The sequence below is a fragment of the Emys orbicularis genome, chromosome 3 (genome assembly GCF_028017835.1).
Source record: "Emys orbicularis isolate rEmyOrb1 chromosome 3, rEmyOrb1.hap1, whole genome shotgun sequence".
NCBI lineage: Eukaryota > Metazoa > Chordata > Testudines > Emydidae > Emys > Emys orbicularis.
This window is the reverse complement of record NC_088685.1, coordinates 132,287,382-132,306,881: the sequence shown is the minus strand read 5'-3', so window position 1 is coordinate 132,306,881 and position 19,500 is coordinate 132,287,382. Positions and strand designations below refer to the sequence as shown.

Here is a 19,500-nt window from a genome sequence, read left to right as displayed (position 1 = left end):
CTGCCTCCTTTGGGAATTAAGTGGCTTTTTTTCTTTTTCTTTCCGTTTTGGCTGGTGGGGGAAGAAGCTTTAGGCGAAAGGAGATAAATCGTGGCTTGGAAGAGAAAGAGAGGAAAAAGTTGTTTAGAATATCAGTCTTAAAAACAGTCTGTCCCCTTTTTTTGCCACCCAGAAGAGCTGTCAGTCCCCCGAAAGGCGTCCCTAAAAGCATCACCAGAAGAGAGAGAGAGAGAGAGAGAGACTCTTGAAAGAGGTAAACTTTAACACTAACTCCACTGGGACAAGAGGCTTCTCCTGCCCAGGCTTCTTGAGAGACACTTTTTTTTTTGCCTGTGAAAGAAAGAAAGGAAAGAAAAGGGTCAAGAAGAAAAACCCTACTCTCCAAAATGGGAGGTCAGTCCATGCTGACTCTTGCCATCCTCTCTGTGCTGCTTTGCCATTGCCAGGTAAGTGGATCTGGGGTCTGAATTCCGGGCGCTGTTCAGTGCAACTGCTAATAACAACTGCCAAGCTAACCAGTGGGGTGGGGGCCCTCTGTTGCAAAGGGAAACGCTGGGAGGGATGCTGCAAAGACTGGCAAACTGTTGAGCCTCCTCTCCGGCGGAGGCTTGTCCCCCAGCCCCAGTGGGAGCTGGCCCTGGCTCGGGGCGCGTGTCTCCTAAGGGAGCGGAGCCGGAGCGTGTGAGGTCTGCGGGCTTGCCCCAGCAGGGCAGCGGCTGCACCCGCTTTGATGCCCCCCCCCCCCGGTTGGCGGGCGCCTTTTGAATGGCTCCTCTTGTCCCCCGCAGGTGCGGTGCTCCGGGGTGTTCGAGCTGAAGCTGCAGGAGTTTGTCAATAAGAAGGGGCTGCTGGGGAATCGCAACTGCTGCCGCGCGGGGAGCGGCGGCCCCGGCGCCGGGTTGCAGCAGTGCGACTGCAAGACCTTCTTCCGCGTGTGCCTCAAGCACTATCAGGCCAGCGTGTCCCCCGAGCCGCCCTGCACCTACGGCAGCGCCATCACCCCGGTGCTGGGAGCCAACTCCTTCAGCGTGCCCGACAGCGCCGGCGGCGCCGAGCCCGCCTTCAGCAACCCCATCCGCTTCCCCTTCGGCTTCACCTGGCCCGTAAGTTCCACCCCGGGCGGCTCCCGCGCCGGCCCCGCCACTGACCAGGGGCTGCGCGAGCGCCAGGGACCAGGGGAGCGCGGAGCAGCGCGCGGGGGGCGGCTAAGGGTCTGTGGCCAAAGGACGGGCTGGGCTGGGTGCGTCACAGCAGCACAGGGGGGGCTCAAGGGCGGGGTGCCCTGAGCGCAGGGAGCGGGCTGGGGGGTGGGGGTGATGGCAGGATGTACTGACTGCCTCTGGACAGCCGGTCGGAGGGAGACTCATGCCGCAGCGAGCTTGTGTCTCGCTATGGAACCGGCGAGCCGGTTAGATGAATGGACGGCGGTGGGAGCCGTAGGGTGGGTTTGATTTTCTGCGGTTCCCTCGCTCCCGTCCCTGGCCAACACAAGTATGGTCCCACCAGTGTGGGGAAGTCCTGATTCTCCCCCCTTCCCGCCCCCCTTGCCCACTTCTGTGCCCGGAGCAGGCTGTAGAAATTGTCAGCCCTGCGTGAAATTCCCAAAGGACCTTCCAGTCATCCTCCCAATGTGTGACACTGGGGAAATTAAGTGCGAAGATTAATGGCAACTGCCCTCACATCCTACCCACTGCCTCCCTGACCCCCCCTTTTTTACACCATATCCTGTACTAACAGGCTGAAAAAACAGGCCAGGAAACAACTCTTCAAAAAGCTCTTCCAATCCCTTGAGAAAAGTGAAAACAGTCTGGAGTGAGGGATTAGAGGGTTGCACTGACTGGGCACATATATTTCTGGGGCTGCTGCTGCTGCCTGTGATCACATTTTTTTGCTGACTTTAGATTTTGATTCTCATTTTGTGCGCTTTTTTTTTTATTTTAATTTTCCAGGGCACTTTCTCTCTCATCATTGAAGCTCTTCATACAGATTCTCCCGATGACCTCAACACAGGTAAATACCCTGGTGCAAATCCTTTTCCAGGATTAAATCCAAACCTGCTACTTCTCAGGCTCACTTTCCTTACTTTCTCAATTAATGTAGCCACTCCCTGCCCTTTCTCACTCTACTGTTCTTCATAAGAATGTTATAAGAAAGAGAGCCATGTCACCACATGGCTTTAACATTTCTGCACTTACAATTCTCCCCTCCTGTAAACTCCTCTAGGTAATCTATTGCAGTTATTCCCATTGCACCCTCATGACTCACAGTTAGTTAATTGCATTTCTTCCTTCCCTCTCCTTGCAGAGAACCCAGAGCGCCTTATCAGTCGGCTGGCCACACAGAGGCATTTGACAGTGGGGGAGGAGTGGTCCCAGGACCTGCACAGCAGTGGCCGCACTGACCTCAAGTACTCCTACCGCTTTGTGTGTGATGAACACTACTATGGAGAGGGCTGCTCTGTCTTCTGCCGGCCCAGGGATGATGCCTTTGGCCACTTCACTTGCGGAGAGCGTGGAGAGAAGGTCTGCAACCCAGGCTGGAAGGGACAGTACTGCACCGAACGTGAGTGTCCACAAAGAAAGACTATTGAATTTCTCCTGGCTACAGTCACATGCATTATGATGCCCACTGAAGTCAATGGAAGACATTCCATTGATTTCACTGTGCATTGGTTCAGGTCCCAGATGAGAATAAAAACCAAGGTAGAAGGAATATATGATGGTATGGTGCTGCTATGTAAAGGTTTTATTGGCATGAGCCATGGGATGACCTCATTACTCAGAAGTACCAAAACCATAAGTGAGTTATCTGAAATGATCCAATCTTACACCAATGACATCTTGATGCCATATTACACCATCACATATTTTGTTTATACCAAACATTGTATAGAAAAGTTATTCTAGAAATGTTTTAGGAAGTTTAAAAGAAAACATATGTGGGCTATTTATGGTATCCTTCTACCAGGAAGCCAGGGTATCTTCAAGCCATGAGTCAAGAGGTACAGGCCTTAGAAAGAGGAATTATAACTAATAGAACTTCTACAACACTGAAGTAGCTTATCCATCAATCATAAAGTCAAGACTGTATGGTTTGATATCTTGCAACCTTGTAACCTAACAGGGCTCAAAACAAGTGCTGTCACCCATTGGAAAGGAGGAGTCCAAGATACTCTCTAGTGATATAAAGAACATATTTCTAATCCTGTCAGATCATCACATACTGGATCATAAGCCTGAGGGCTGGTTGAGGGCTGAACATTGCCCTCCCTGTACCCCAGATCAGTGTAATTTGGGAGGAGAAAAAAACACATTTATGGGAAACAAGGAAACATTACGGAGGCAGGTTGTGTTTTTGTTTTGTGTTGCATGAAGGACTGTAAGCTTTAAATGAGGGCTAAGCTTGACCCTGCTGGCAGGTTTGGAATGTTAGAAGTAGCCCTGGCAGCGATGGAGCAGATTGCAGCTGAGGTGGTCAAAGAAGTCAGATAAATTAAAGATAAATTTAGTGCACATCCCCACTCTACTACACTCTAGTATATACTAATATTCTAATTTGTGTGTATGTCTATAATAATATATTGGCAGATAACTCACCATCTGAATCCCCCCCTCCAAACCTCACAAATCAGGATGAGTAACAGGAAGAAAACAATTTGGATGTTGTAGGGTGCAAGACAGCCTGTTTGCCTTGTTAAAAAAAAAGAGCTAAATTGTGAATTCAGATGGACTGATATTAAACAGCATCAGTTTATTCTTATTGTTAGAGACTAGTAAGGTGATTACAGCCCTATGTGGCACAATTTTGCATAGTAAACTGGGGGCTTGAATTTCCCCTGGTAAGGCTTTAAATGGTTGTAGTGCCCCTGGATTAAAGGCTTCTATTGCAAAAGGGTTAGGGGGCGGAGGGAGAGGAAACATTTCTTTGATGAACTATTTAGGGGTGTCAGCACCTTTTGATATTTGTATATTGCTGCTTCTTCAATAACCAAGCAGATTATTTCCCCTCTTTTCTGAATCATTGTGTGTGCATGCTGTACAGTCTACTCAGTGTCTTATGAAAAATCAGCTAAAATATATGAAATAACATATTTATTAGGCAGTGGTGTGTGTGTGTTTGTGCAAAAAGAATGTTTTCTGGTTAGCAAGTGAGGTTTCCAGGCTCCAGATTGCTTCCCTTATACCCCTTTTCATCTCCTTTCATTCCAGTTTTGAGACAATCTGATTATCAGCACTGCCTCTTTCTTTCTTTCTTTCTTTCTTTCTTTCTTTCTTTCTTTCTTTCTTTCTTTCTTTCTTTCTTGCGCATGTCATTGTCTCCAGCTAGCTTTGTTGAATTAAAACTTTGCAGTGCCTGCTTAATGAGTTCCATAACCAGGCGAAATAATGAGCAGAAGTCTCTTTTTCCCCCACCCTCCCTCCTTCTGGCCTGCTTACCTCTTTACTATGTTTGTGCCCACCCGCCCCCTTTTTTGCAGGGGGGAGGAAGAACTTTAGACTTATTTATTTGAATAAGAAAAAAAGTTTTTGCAGAGAAATCACGCGCGTGCCATAGATTAGATCTGGGCAGGGATAGGCTGCTGGGGAAGCATGTCTTAGCCCCGATTGGCTGCAAGGGGTTGGGGGTATTGTTGCAGTGGGGCAGCTGCTGGGAGAGAATAGACAATAGAGCAGCTGTCCTGCACTGGCACCCTGCACACCAGCTGTCCACTCTTATCTACACACACACTTTCTGGGGATATTAAGAGGTGGAGCTGTGTGCATAGAATTGGAAAAAAGGACTTCTGACCCTCACTGGGAAGGAAAGGGGGGTGAGGGGCTGTAGGGAAGAGAGCAATTGTGAGTCCTCTTTTGTCTGTGTGCAACTGTATTAAGAAGAATGCTCATCCCTAGTGATAAGTAAAGTACCCAGTTACTAAGCAAGATCAATACTCCACCAGCCTTCAGAGATTAACTCAGCTGCTATTAACTGACTGAACTAGTGAAACAGGGTTTGTCCCAACCCAGAAGACACTTCAAAACTGTATTTTCAGAAGGGATGTATTTGACCCTGGAGCTTATGTATCTATATATTTTATTTGTCTGCAGCAATTTGCTTGCCTGGATGTGATGAACAACATGGGTTTTGTGACAAACCTGGAGAATGCAAGTAAGTTTTCAGAGGTTTTTCCTTTTTTTTTTTTTTTTTTTGGTCCGTAATGTCAAATTGATGCTCTAGACTTAGATAAGACATTTGTCATTTGAGGGTTAGTTTAAGTGTTTTTCTTCATAGGAGATGGTAACCTGAGAAATCCAGATAATACCAGATCAAAGTATTAATCTAGAAGTCAAACATCAGTGTCATTAATATTAACTTAATGAGTTTACAGTAGTATATGTAAGGTTAGCTGTTTGTTATGATAGTAAACAAAATAAGTATCTAGAACAATAGCTCTGTTTAAGGTACTGAAAGAGGTATCTGGGACTGATGAAAACTGATGCTACAGTTAGACTCAGTGACTTTCCCACATGAAGGATCACGGAAGGCTTTTTAGGAAACTTGATTCCTGGTTTTTGCTTCAGTGTGTTTGCAGAGTTTGAGATAGGATTTCTAACTGTTGGAAGTACAAATCTGACAATCCTTTGTTTGTTTTTCAGATGTAGGGTTGGGTGGCAAGGGCGTTATTGTGATGAGTGCATCCGATACCCAGGTTGCCTTCATGGTACCTGTCAACAACCATGGCAATGCAACTGTCAGGAAGGCTGGGGTGGCCTTTTCTGTAACCAAGGTAAGTTCTTGATCATTGCGTATGATTGTCTTTTAGAAAATAACAGCATTTTCTAGAGTATCCCTCATTCAAGCCATGCAACAGTTGCAAACTAGCACATATCTTTATGGATCTGTCTCTCCTTTTAAATCTTTTTCAGATCTTAATTACTGTACCCATCATAAGCCTTGCAAGAATGGTGCCACTTGCACCAATACTGGCCAGGGAAGCTACACTTGTTCTTGCCGTCCTGGGTACACTGGTTCCAACTGTGAGATTGAAATCAATGAATGTGATGCCAACCCCTGCAAGAATGGTGGAAGCTGCACCGTAAGTTAAAGGAGTTAATGATATTTTAAACATCTGATCAACTAAAGACAGTTTTACAGTCATTTTGATTTTTAAATTATTTAAATTGAATAAATCTTTTCTTTTCGACAGGATCTTGAAAACAGCTATTCCTGTACCTGTCCACCTGGCTTCTATGGTAAAAACTGTGAGCTGAGTGCTATGACTTGTGCTGATGGCCCATGCTTCAATGGAGGGCGATGCACAGACAACCCTGATGGTGGATACAGCTGTCGCTGCCCATTGGGTTACTCTGGGTTTAACTGTGAAAAGAAAATTGATTATTGCAGCTCCAGTCCTTGTGCTAATGGTAAGGCAAACTATATACCTTTGTCTCTTAAAGGGACACTGTCATGTAGTTGAGGGTTTGTATAAAAATAAAATTACAAATCATAGGCCAGGTCAATCCATTGTTTTTAATCAGAACTCCCCGTCGAGTTGTGCCATTAGTTTTTATCTAGAACTCCTCCATTGACTAAACTGAGGAGTTCTGCTTAAAAGTTGATGGCATGATATGGCTCCACAGTATAAATAGTATTGTCTTTCAATATGACCTTGGATCTGGCATTTGGCCTTCTTGTGCCTCAAGTTCCACATTTGTAAAAAATGAAGATAGCAATACTTTAAAAATGCCTTTGTAAAATTGTTTTGAGCTCTATGGATGAAATGTGCCATCAAAATGGTAAATATTTTTATTATTTAGCAGTAGTAAAGCTGTTTTCGTTTAAAAAAAGAGTTTTTAAAAAATATTCCTCCACATTGGTTGCAATCCAAACTCTGCAACATTGTGCCAATTCATGAAAACCAAGGTGTGAAATTGATTCAGTCTAGTTTCACCGATGAAGCTGAGTAAAACACAAAAAAGTAAACAGAATAAGTGGTGAAAAGTAAATAAGGTTTAGAAAATTAATAAAAGTTTTGCTACTGGTAACAGAGGTAAAAACTGTAAGAGTGAGCTAGGATGTTCAGAAATGGGGTCCTATTTCCATATTTGTCTCTAGGCATCCATTTTTTAAAAGTCTTGGCCTTGATTTTCATCATTTTAAGTACATTGTGAAGCTGAAGAGTTGTTACTTGATATTATAAAAACACTTACCTATTATTTGTCATATTTAATATTGCAGGAGCCCAGTGTGTTGATCTTGGAAATTCCTACATATGCCAATGCCAGGCTGGTTTTACTGGAAGACACTGTGATGATAATTTGGATGACTGTGCCTCCTTTCCTTGTTTGAATGGTGGAACCTGCCAAGATGGAATTAATGACTATTCTTGCACCTGCCCCCCAGGATACAATGGAAAGAACTGTAGTGCTCCAGTCAGCAAATGTGAACACAACCCTTGTCACAATGGGGCTACTTGCCATGAAAGAAACAACCGTTATGTGTGTGAGTGTGCTCGGGGATATGGTGGACTCAACTGCCAGTTTTTGCTCCCTGAACAGCCTCAGGGACCTGTAATTGTTGACTTCACTGAGAAGTACACTGAAGGTCAGAATGCACAGTTTCCTTGGATTGCAGTATGTGCTGGGATTATCCTGGTCCTGATGCTATTGCTGGGGTGCGCTGCTATTGTTGTCTGTGTCAGACTCAAAATGCAAAAGAGGCACCATCAGCCTGATGCATGCAGGAGTGAAACAGAGACCATGAACAACTTGGCCAACTGCCAACGTGAAAAGGACATTTCAATAAGTGTCATTGGTGCCACTCAGATTAAAAACACAAATAAGAAAGTAGACTTTCACAGTGATAACTCTGATAAAAATGGCTACAAAGTTAGATACCCATCAGTGGATTACAATTTGGTGCATGAACTTAAGAATGAGGACTCTGTTAAAGAGGAACACAGCAAATGCGAAGCCAAGTGTGAAACATACGATTCAGAGGCAGAGGAGAAAAGTGCAGTACCACTAAAGAGGTACGGTTCAGATAATAGCTCTGGGGCAACAGTTTACTGTAAAGGGTGTATATGTTTCCTAGTTGGTACTAGTAGCAGCCATTTGATTTTTGTTGTTGTTGGTTTTATCTTCAATAGTGATACTTCTGAAAGAAAACGACCAGAATCAGTATATTCCACTTCAAAGGACACAAAGTACCAGTCGGTGTATGTCATATCAGAAGAGAAAGATGAATGCATCATAGCAACTGAGGTTAGTACAGTGCCTAATGGTTGTAAAAGAAAATAAAAATAATTGAGCCAGATCTTGAGCTAGTGTAGATCAGCACAGCTCCGTTGCCTTTAATGGAGCTATACCAATTTACACTTGGTGAGATCTGGCCCTGTGGGTTTATTTTCCTGTGGAGGTTGTAAAACTGATAACTTTTTTTAAGATAAAGCCTAATCCTGCAAATGGTTCGCTTCAGTGGGAGTTCCACACACAGAGAGCTTGCAGGATTGGGACACAGCTGCAGTATAATTTTAATTTATGAGTCATCCCTTATTTGTGGAGCCTCTTCTGCCCTAGCACACCGATGAACTCCTTGATCTCTGTCCATCTCTTAATCATTGAGATCCTCTATATGTTTTACTAAACTCTGCTTCTCTCTGTTCTTGGCTTCTCTCAACTCTCTACAGGTGTAAAACGGAAGTGATATGGCAAAGTTGTTGTTCAAACAATTTCAAAGGAGATATGCCCCAATGAATGCTGCTGAAAGAGGAAAGGGAGATAGATTCCTTCACTGACTGCTGCTGAGAAACTAAATTCAGGCTGAGCTGGTTCTCTACTGAAGTTAGCAAAGTGACTGCAAAAAAACAAGATGGACACTAGGCAAGGATCTGTGTTCAAGAATAACTGTTGCACTGCCTTTATGAATTTTATCATTGCACTATGGTCAGTTGCTTTTCTATATATATTTAAATGAAGGGACTTAATTACTACATAAGAAGCATGCACTGCGTGAAGTGTATATTTTGGATTCTTACGAGCCAGTCTTTTCTTGAATTAGAGACACAAACACTGCCTTTAATGTCTTTTTTGATACTAAAATGTGTTTTTACTAGGTGAAAAAAAGTGTGTTATTTTTTTGAATCTGTAAAAATATTTTCATGATAATTGTAAAGCTTGAGTATTTTGTGATGTTCATTTTTTTATAATTTAATTTTTTTGGTAAATATGTACAAAGGCACTTCGGGTCTATGTGACTATATTTTTTGTATATAAATGTATTTATGGAATATTGTGCAAATGTTATTTGAGTTTTTTTTTACTGTTTTGTTAATGAAGAAATTCATTTTTAAAATATTTTTCCAAAATAAATATTATTAATGATAACGAAAAAGATATCTTTACTTTCCAAAAAATTTTATGATCCAATTTTGCCATCAATGGCCAATCAAAGATCTGACATACTTCTGTAGGCGATTAGGGGGACCAGGGATAGGACTCAAAGTTGCAAGAAAGGATGGAAAAGAACTTCTCTGATATAAATCCCTCCTTACACTTTTCATTCCCTCTTACCTTTCTGAATGATTGACCTTTGAGGTTGACACAACATATGCTTGTCTTACCTCAAAAGTGAACTTCTGTGGAAAGTCTGAGTAATATCTGTACAGTCATTTTGTAGTGTATATAAACAAATACCATATAATTCTCTTAGAAGGATCAATTCAAGCATCCTCCTGTTTGATACATGGAACCTTTAAGGACTCAGGCTGTTATTTTTTAGATCCCCAAATTCTCCTTGGAGTCAATGGGAATTTTGGGTGCCCCAGGCATGCCAGAATGGGCATCTGTGGCCAAATCCTTCATGTGTAGCCATAAAAAGTGAGCGTCACAAATTAAACCTGAATAAAAGCAAAACGTCCATCTTAGAATAAGAGGGAGTTCTATTAGGCATATGGGACTAAATTGATTGATGGTATAAGTGATTGCAACTCCAATGACTTTAATGTATATCTATCAAATCTATTATTGTTTCAAAATACATGCACTATACTTATCACTATGATATCTGAGCACAATGGAGTCAAACCCCCATTGTGCCAGTGGTGAATTTGGCCTTTAATGCCAAGGCAGCTTAACTGAGTTACAGTTTGTACTAACTGGCATGCCTGCAAGCTGCAATGCGCTTTTGAAAACTCTAAGAAATCATTTCCATTCTGATCTTTTATAACAGACTGTGGCTGATCATTACTGGCCTGATTCAAAGTCCACTGAAGACAATGGAGATACTCCCATTGACTTCAATGGGATCGGATCAGGCCCTATTAGCAAAGAAGAACATGTCCAGAACACAAATAGTCAATGTATCATTGCAAGTGGTGATCTGTAACACTAAATTATGAAGCCTCCTCCTCAAACCTATCATTAAATGAGATACTTTGACTTAACTTTAAGTGGATTGATTCCCACATATAATCCATTTAATTGGAGATTTTCCTGAGATGAGTAATATACCACAACAGAAAAGCAGTCTGCAAATGTCAGTGTGAGGAACATGGCTTCTAAATAAGCAATAACATACATGGAACTCTGCTAATGACAAAATTAATCTGTTATTAATTTGACCCACCATTGACTGAATAGGAGTACTTGTGGCACCTTAGAGACTAACAAATTTATTAGAGCATAAGCTTTCGTGGGCTACAACCCACTTCTTCGGATGCATATAGCTCCTGTTATTAACAGGGTTAGTACTCCTGTTATTTTTGCGGATACAGACTAACACGGCTGCTACTCTGAAACCATTGACTGAATGTATGGAGAGAGGCTGGCTTGAGGCAGTATAGTCTCACGGCTCAGACACTAAACTGGCAATTAGAAAACCTGGGTTCTAGTCACAGCTGTCCTGCTGTAAAATCTTGGGCCAGTCACTTCACCTCTCTGTGCCTCTGTTTCCCTTCCCACCCTAAGATTTTTGGGATGGGAATTGTCTCTCATTGTGGGTTTGTACAGCACCGAACACACTGAGGGCAGGGGCCCTCTAGGTGCTACCTTAATACCAATAGTAATAATGAATGAATGCTCACAAAAAGAAGTGTCATCATTTCTTACCATCATTGCTGGTGGAGTGATAAACCATACATCCTTAAAGATAACGGGAGGCTGACGAGAATTATTTTAATGTATCTTTATGTGTCCTATTGATAAAACATAAGGCTCCTTTTCCAGAAAGTGGGAGAAACCTTCCCTCCACTAGGGGTTCAAAGGGTCCACTTCTGCCTACAAGGTGAGAGGCACAGGCTCAAGGGCGCAATGTAGCTAGAACAGCTGGGAATTCAGGGCCTGATCCAATGCCCATTGAAATTGATTGAAATTGATTTTAATATGGCATTGAATCAGGACCCTCCTTAATCAGCATATCGGCTGATCTGCCTTTATCTGCATGGTGCCTATGGACCACAACAACATAAAGCTGCTCCCGCCAGGTGACAAAGCCTAAAGGAGAGATCAGTGGAAGCAAGTTTAACTGCCCTCTCTCAGGGTTAATCTCCCCTGGGGGATTAGTTAGTGCAGGAAGGTATATTTTACTTTATGTACCAGCTTGGGTGACTCTAGATGCAATTTCTTTATGAGACATGGTGATATTCAGGGGCCTCACCCGCCTACATGTTTAATAGGGTTAGTACTAATAAGTACTGTTCAAAAGTGAAGGGCACTGACACAATATGAAATAATTAGCAGAGAAGTATGCACCACCTTGTTAGTTTAAGGAATTTTGTAAACAGTGAGCATCAACAGCAATAGAAAATATATTAAGTCTTGGGCATGGAGAGTGTGTCCTAGTTTTAATTGCAAAAAATAGTTTTAAAAGTTGTTTTAAAGAGGTATTGTGTTTACGTTGCACACAGGGAGGGAGGATGGTCTGGGCGTCAGGAAACTGGGGTTCTATTCCTGGCTCTACCACAGACTTCATGTGTAACCTTGGGAGGGGAAGGATGGTTGTGTGGTTAAGGCACTGCAGTGGGATTCAGAAGAACTGCATTCTATTTCCAGCTCTCCCCTCAGACTTCCTGAGGGACCCTTGGACCTGTGTCAATTAATCTCGCTCTGCCTCTGTAAAATGGGGGATAATACTTCCCTACCTCATAGTAGTGTTATGAGGATAGTTGTATGAATGTTTGGGAGGTGCTCTGATGCTATGGTGTGGGGGAACATAAAAAAAGCCCTGTATTTCAATTTGCCCATCTGCAAGATGACAACCTGCTTTGCAAATCATTTTATGGTTCTTGGATGGAATAACATTCCATGACAAAATGGAAGCATACATCATTCTGCAGAGGATATACATACAATATACTGTCAAATAAGTGCACAGACAATGTGATTATAGCAGTCTCCCCTCCAAGAATACTGTTGTTCTATTTAGAATGCATCCTGTAGGCAGAGATACAGACTGACCTTGGTTTGGGATAAAAAGTGAAAGAAAAAGTAAAAGATTCAGAAAGTACACAAATGAATTCTAAACTGAAAGACACTGGCAATCCCATTGATTGTTTGTCTGCATTAGCAACTCTTGTATTGTCACAATGTCTTAACTAGCACAATTTAGACACAACCTAGTATAGGCAAGGCATATAATATTTATCATAGTGCCAGCTGGGAGGAGCTATGCAAAACACGTTATTGTCTACATGAAGGTGTGGTTTACACAGTTTTTGTACCAGCATAAGTGTTGGTTAGAGGTGTGAGTTTTTACTGACATAGTTATGCTGGTATAACTGTGGAGGCAGTTATATTGGTGCAAATTGTACTGATCTAATCTATCTATCTATCTATCTATCTATCTATCTAATAAATTGCCTTTTGTTTTTTGAGCCTTTGGGGGAAGCTGCCTACTTTCATTGTGTGTGAGCATTTCAGGTTCCAAGTTCAACCTGAAATGCACCTGCAAAAATGAGGGCATCCTCACTGGCTGCTTGGAAGGTGACTTCCTTTATCATCTCCTAACCACTTGCACCCTCTTTGCTAGGGGCAGTCTCAGATCTACATGCAAAGCTTGTAGGCAATGGTGATCATATTGGCTGAGGGCAGGTTGGTTTCAGACATATTGAAAGTAATGAGAGATGGTGGCCATTTTGAATAAGAGAAATTTAATGAGTTTTGAAGCCAGGAATAGTGAGGTCATCATGAAACATTAACCTTCCCCTGACCCTCACCAATCTTGTGAGACTCATGATAAAATCACAAAAGCTGGCAATACTGAATTGCCTCTACTTTACCCGTAGGTCATGCTTAGTGAGCACCGGTAATATGAACTTTCTAGCCAATTTTCTCAAACCCAAGTGGCATGGGCCACCCTCTAGCATAGGCTGCCATTTGAGCCAAACAGGGTGGCCGATAATGCCATGTTTTTTATTCTTCCCTAGCAGCAAAGTTGTCCTCGGTTCTGATTCTCCCCTACCTTGCACCTTGTGCAATCATTTACACCTAAAATTGGTCAAAACATTTCCAGTTTCAAAATTTTTTGATGAAAAAAAGTACACATTTTTTTCACACAAATTTAATGAAAAATGTGTTCCTTGTTTTGACCAGCTCTATTTATACTTGTGCAAAATGGGTGCAACTGACTGGTAATGTTTTATATCCACTTTGCGCTGGTATAAATGATTACCAAGGCCATAGAGAATCAGACTCCTTGAACCAGGCCCATGTTTATGATTAATAATCCCTCCAGGTCTTCTTCAGCAACCATGAAAATCAAAGGGCTTGATTCTCATTTACACTAAGACTCTTGCCCAAATTGTGCAGAGGAGCTTTAGTCAAACTGAGAATCAGGCCTTAAAGGTATTTATCACAATATAACCTGGCTCTCACTTCAATGTTTTCCTTTTCGAGGCTCCATTAAGAGATGGTTCCTATATACAATACATCTGTTTACAAAGGTCACCTGACTGACAGATGTTATCCCCTCAGACTTTTTGTTACAGACTGCTTTTACCTTAATTTATTTTAAATCAAAGGGATTGTGGAATTCTTCATTGTCCAGTAATTGTGACGATTTGGCACAGCTGCTGATCTGATTCTGAGCTTCTTTGAAAAAAGCGGATAGCCGATGTTGTCAGTGAAAATTAGCTGCTCTGTTCAGAGCAGCAAGCAATAGGGAAACACTTCACAGAAGGCTTGTGCTAGGCTGGATCTTAGTTTCCCTTCCCTCTGCAAGTCCAAGGAAAGCAAAAGCAATGGAACTTGAATTATACCAAATGTATCACGTTGTGTAGGGTGCTTCTAATTCTCTTCAGGAAGTGTTATCTAGGCTAGCGGTTGTGAGCATACAGAACTGGGCAGATTTATCTGGGTTATCTAATTACCAGACTATCAAGTTTTGCTGACATTTCCTTTTGATAAATGCACTACATAGCATTCTTTAACTGTCTATATTAAAGGCACAACCTCCTCTTAAATTTGGCCTGACATAAATATTTCATAAAAACAAGTTTTTATAAAACCTAAGACCAGTGGAAATGTTTCCATAAGCTTAAAAAAAAATCAGTGAAAACAGTAGTTTTAAAATAAACAAACATAACCTTGCAATGTTTGAAACCCACTCCAGATCTGAAAGTGACACTGACTATAAACACAGACTTGATCCATTCTTGTTATCCAAGCTCAGAGAAATGGAAAAAGTAAATGAAGAACATAAATAGAGACAAGCATACTGATTGTTTAAAATTCTCTCACTTTTAATAATCTAGCATTTCATTAGTAATATATGTAAAAATATTTGTTTGCGACATACAATTTTTAAATTGACAGCATCCCTTTAATCAAATGAGAATTAAACCAAATGACAGACACAAGATTTGAGCAGATTCATGTGTTTCTGAAATGTAGGCTTACATATAAAAATGATATATATACAATGAAATATATATACAATGAACAAGGACCATCTCCAATAGGCAATCACTTTAAAGTATTCCCAAGGTTTCCAGATTATTTTGTTTAACCTTGAGTTGTATAGGTAGTTAGCATGAACTGAACAGTACAGGGGTCAGAGGGAAGGCAAAATAACAAGCACATTAAAAACACCTCTAGAAATGACCTACAGCTTTTCTAGACATGAACATTAAGAGCAGGTTAGACAAACACCTGTCAGGAATGGTCTAGATAATACTTGGTCCTGCCATGAGTGCAGGGGACTGGACTAGATGACCTCTTGAGGTTCCTTCGAGTTCTATGATTTTATGTCACAGCTTTTAAGTCTTATATCTCATGACCTTCCGGGGCTAGAAGAAAATACTTTGTGCCCCATTGAAAGCCGTGAGTCTCTCTTTCTTAAGGGTATAAAGCTTCGATTTCTGACCCATCCTGGTGATAAGCTATCAGATCTGGCGCTGGTCCAGGACTGACTGTTAACTCCCTATGCCTCTGACCAGCATAATAATTATTATTTTGAAGGGGGTGGAATTCCTCATTGGGACAAAAGAATGAAACATTTTTGTGACAGGCTGAATATAAAAGCTTGTGGCTATCAGAAGCTGCTAATAGGTTTGGAAAATTAGAATATCTCTCAGGAGGGGCAGGGTGGGGAGTGATGAATTAGTGTTGCTGAGGCAATCAATGACACGTTATACATTTAGCTCATGGCCCTGCAATTTATCACATGGACATAACCACCCCCACATACTTATCAGCATGTGATATCTATCTATCTAAGGTAATTTTATGGCCACCATCACTATAGTATCTGAGCACCTCAATATCTTTAATGTATTTATCCTCACAAATCCCCTGTGAGGTAGCAAAGTGCTATTATCTTCATTTTACAGTTAGGGAATTGAGGCATAGTGAGACTAAGGGCCAGATTTTTAAAGGTCCTTTGTGCCTAAAGGCACAGAGAGGTGCCTAGTGAGATTTCCAGAAGAACCTTAGATGCTAGGAATTTTTGAAAATCCCACTAGGCAACTCTCTGCATCCTTTAGCCCTGGTCTACACTGGGGGGGGAGGAGGGGGATCGATCTAAGTTACACAACTTCAGCTATGTGAATAATGTAGCTGAAGTCGACGTACTTAGATCGATTTACCATGGTGTCTTCACTGTGGTGAGTCAACTGCTGCCGCTCCCCCGTCAACTCTGCTTGTGCCTCTCACGGCGCTGGAGTACAGGAGTTGACAGGAGTGCGCTCAGGGGTCGATTTATCTCGTCTAGACTAGACGCGATAAATCGATCCCCGCTGGATCGATTGCTACCCGCCGATCCGGCGGGTAGTGAAGACATACCCGAGTCTCTCTGTGCCTCATATTCCTTTAAAAATCTCTCCCTTAGTCTCTCTGTGCCTCAAATTCCTATCTGTACAATGGAGATAATAGCACTTTGCTACCTCATGGAGGTGAGGTGCCTAAAAACCTTTCAACATATCCTGGGTAGTGTAAAGAGGCTCCCTCTGCAATATGGTGACACTCTGTTAAATAGCGAGATCTGAGGATTATATCAATGTAAAATGTTTCCCTAAACAAAAGCTCCCTGTTGTAATGATCTGCTAACACTTCCTAAATAAATAAATAGATTAAAATATCTGGCCCTAAATGAATTACTTATGGTCCCACACTGGGTCTGTGGCAGAGCCAGTAATTATATGTGGGTCTCCCATGTCCCAACATAGTTCTCTAATGGCTGATCCACCCTTCTTCTCTTAATCTGACAAATTGCAAGGCTTTTGATACTGTTATCATGTATATTCTATATACAATTCGTGTGTATGTCTTTGAGACTTAGTTGCAAGTACACATTCAGAAATAGGTACAGAATACATATTTAACAAGAGGTATGGTGTCTATTTGTTTTAAAGGTGTCTTTAGATTAAGAGAAAAATAATCCAGGGATGAGAGGGAAGGAATCTTATTTGCAAGATAACTGCAAAATTCCATCAAGTGGCAGTCTGTAAATGCACCTTGTAGATCAAATTTAACCACCAAATGCCATTGATGTACCAAAGAACTTGGTGCAGTCATATGGGAAAGATACCCATTTCTTTCAGAAATGTTATAGGAAGTGTTAGTGACGGGAATAAATAACAGGTGCTGGGAGCAGCTGTTACTGATTCATGACTCTTCTTTTTTTAAATAGGTTTTCTGTTGGGGGAATCAAAAGTTTTCAGTAATGTTCCATTGTCAGATATTCAGGGAATGTGTTTTACTAGTTTTTTAGTGAAGAAATTAGTTATTATTTCTAAGTCAAAATAGCCACGCCGAATTAACATTTGGGGCTCAGGGCAGCAAAACTTTAGCAAAATCCAAATGTTCTGAACTCAGATCTCATGCATGTGTCCATGTTTCTTTGGATTTTAAAGAAACATTATTCCATTTCACCTCCTTTGCAGGTTCTAGTTGTATCACAACCAATATGACATATTGGTTGTGATACAACTAGTAACCCAACATGCAGGTGTGGGTGCATAAATGACAAGATTAAATATCACGGTAAAAAGCTGGCAATGCAGTGAACCAGTGCTGTTTTTCAATGATTTATTAATTTTTAAGTCATCGAGGACAGCTCAGTGAAAATATCTACTTAGTGTCCAGAAGATGGCAAAGAAGCAAACAAAATGGTGGTGTGTATAAAGAATGGAATAGAAAATAATACAGAAAATAGGATAATAATTCGAATTAGTTTTTATATAGCACTTTTCATCTATATATAAAGCTCAAACTACTTTACAAAAGAGGGCAAGTATCACCATCCCCATTTTTTACCAATAGGGAAATTGAGATGCTGAGGGTGAAATCCTAGCCCCACTGAAGTCAATGGCAAAAATCTGATTGACTTCATTGGGTCCATGAATTCATCCAGAGGGCATGTTTACACTGCAGTCGAAAGTGTGATCAAGCTTTAGTTTAGGTAATGTGGCTAAAAATAGCAGTGAAGATGCAGTGGTACAAGCTTTAGCACAGGCTGTACCAACCCACCCGGGATAGCTATTCATGTTGCTAGCTCGCACCACTGTCTTCACTGAGTTTTTTAGCATGCTGGCTGGATTAAAGCTAGCACTGGTATGCCCAGCCAAGCTGCAATCACACTTCTGATTGTAATCTAGCCATACCCAGAGAGGTTAAGTAACTTGCTCAAAGTCACACAGAGCTGAGGTCTCCCAGCTTTTAGTCCAGAGCCTTATCCACTACCCGGTTCTACCGCTCTAAATTGGTGGCATACCATTGTCAGTTCTGCTCTCTGCATTTCAAAAAATATATAGCTGAAGAGGTCGAGAGGTGGGCAATGGAAATGAACACAGGTATTGAAAGACTTCTGTATGAAATTGAAAAGACTGGGACTGCTTGGTACTGAGAGGTCACAAATAAAAGAGAACATGGTAATGGTATATTAAACAATGAATGGTACAGAGAATAGGGTGCTCCTATTTACTATCTCATAATACAAAAAATAAGGGGACATTAAATAAAATTGAAGGGCAATACTTTTAAAGTGGAAATAGTTCTTTACACAATGCGTTATTAACCTGGGCAATTTACTGCCTCATAATATCACGGATATAATTCCAAGACCTTAGCAGGATTTATAAAAGGATTAGATGTTTATATTGATAATGAGGATGGCTACAGTTACATTAGCGAGGATAAAAAAAATATAAAGGAATATAAACCTTCCTACATCAGGGCATAAACCAACCACTGACTACATGGACCATGTTATATAGTAATTCATAATGGAGTTCCTTGCACCTTCCTCTGAAGCATCTGATACTGACCATTGTCAAAGACAGGATATTGTACTAGATGAACCACTGATCTGATCCCACTCCGAGTTAGGACTGAGCAGAAGACTTCAGATTGACTTCCCCAAAGACTGGGAGTTTTCAGATCTAAGCTGAATCTCTAGCTGAATCTTAATTTTTCATTAATATGATAATAATAGTAGTAATAACCAAAGAGACCTCCCAAAACTCTTTGTCTGTAGAAGGACAACGTACCCACCATTGAAATGCAGCTGTCTCTGGGGAAGAACACAGCTGTCATTATGCACCACTAGTATTACACAACAGTTCTGAGGAGAGAAAGTGGAGAACAACACATATAATTGTAAGTACAGTGGGAATATAGGTAGGCAGATTTTAACGACTCAAGCTGAAATTTGTGACAAGTACTATAAGATGTTTAATAACCACAAGCAGCCAGGGATTCTGATAAGCATAATGCATAAGGTGGTATCTCCAGCAGCTCAGTTCCAACATTGACTCAGTGGGAACAGTGCCACATATTTAATCACCAGTGTCACTTCATGCAGCCTGTAACACCTGGGCTTTCCTTGGAGGGCGTCTATTCAAATATAGAGTAGGCCTGACCTTGCTGCACCTGTGAGATCTAAAGAGATTACAGCACAAGGGGGTATAAACACATGGGTAAGCACCATAGCAACTGAAGATCATGGCTCATGCCAATGCATTCTATCCTCACCACCCCTTCCATGACATCCCTTATCTGTAAGCGCATCCAAGATTTTTCTTTTCAG

At 41.5% G+C, this 19,500-nt stretch overlaps 1 protein-coding gene across 1 annotated transcript; it reads left to right on the top strand.

The window, feature by feature from the left end:
• Positions 1 to 386: 386 nt before the first annotated feature.
• Positions 387 to 10,365, top strand: DLL1 (delta like canonical Notch ligand 1). Its single transcript, XM_065401453.1, has 11 exons — positions 387 to 446; positions 789 to 1,103; positions 1,950 to 2,010; positions 2,305 to 2,562; positions 5,088 to 5,148; positions 5,637 to 5,767; positions 5,907 to 6,076; positions 6,188 to 6,404; positions 7,219 to 8,011; positions 8,129 to 8,243; positions 10,210 to 10,365. Exons 1-11 carry the CDS (start codon positions 387 to 389, stop codon positions 10,363 to 10,365), a joined length of 2,337 nt encoding a protein of 778 aa, XP_065257525.1.
• The last annotated feature ends 9,135 nt before the right edge of the window (positions 10,366 to 19,500 follow it).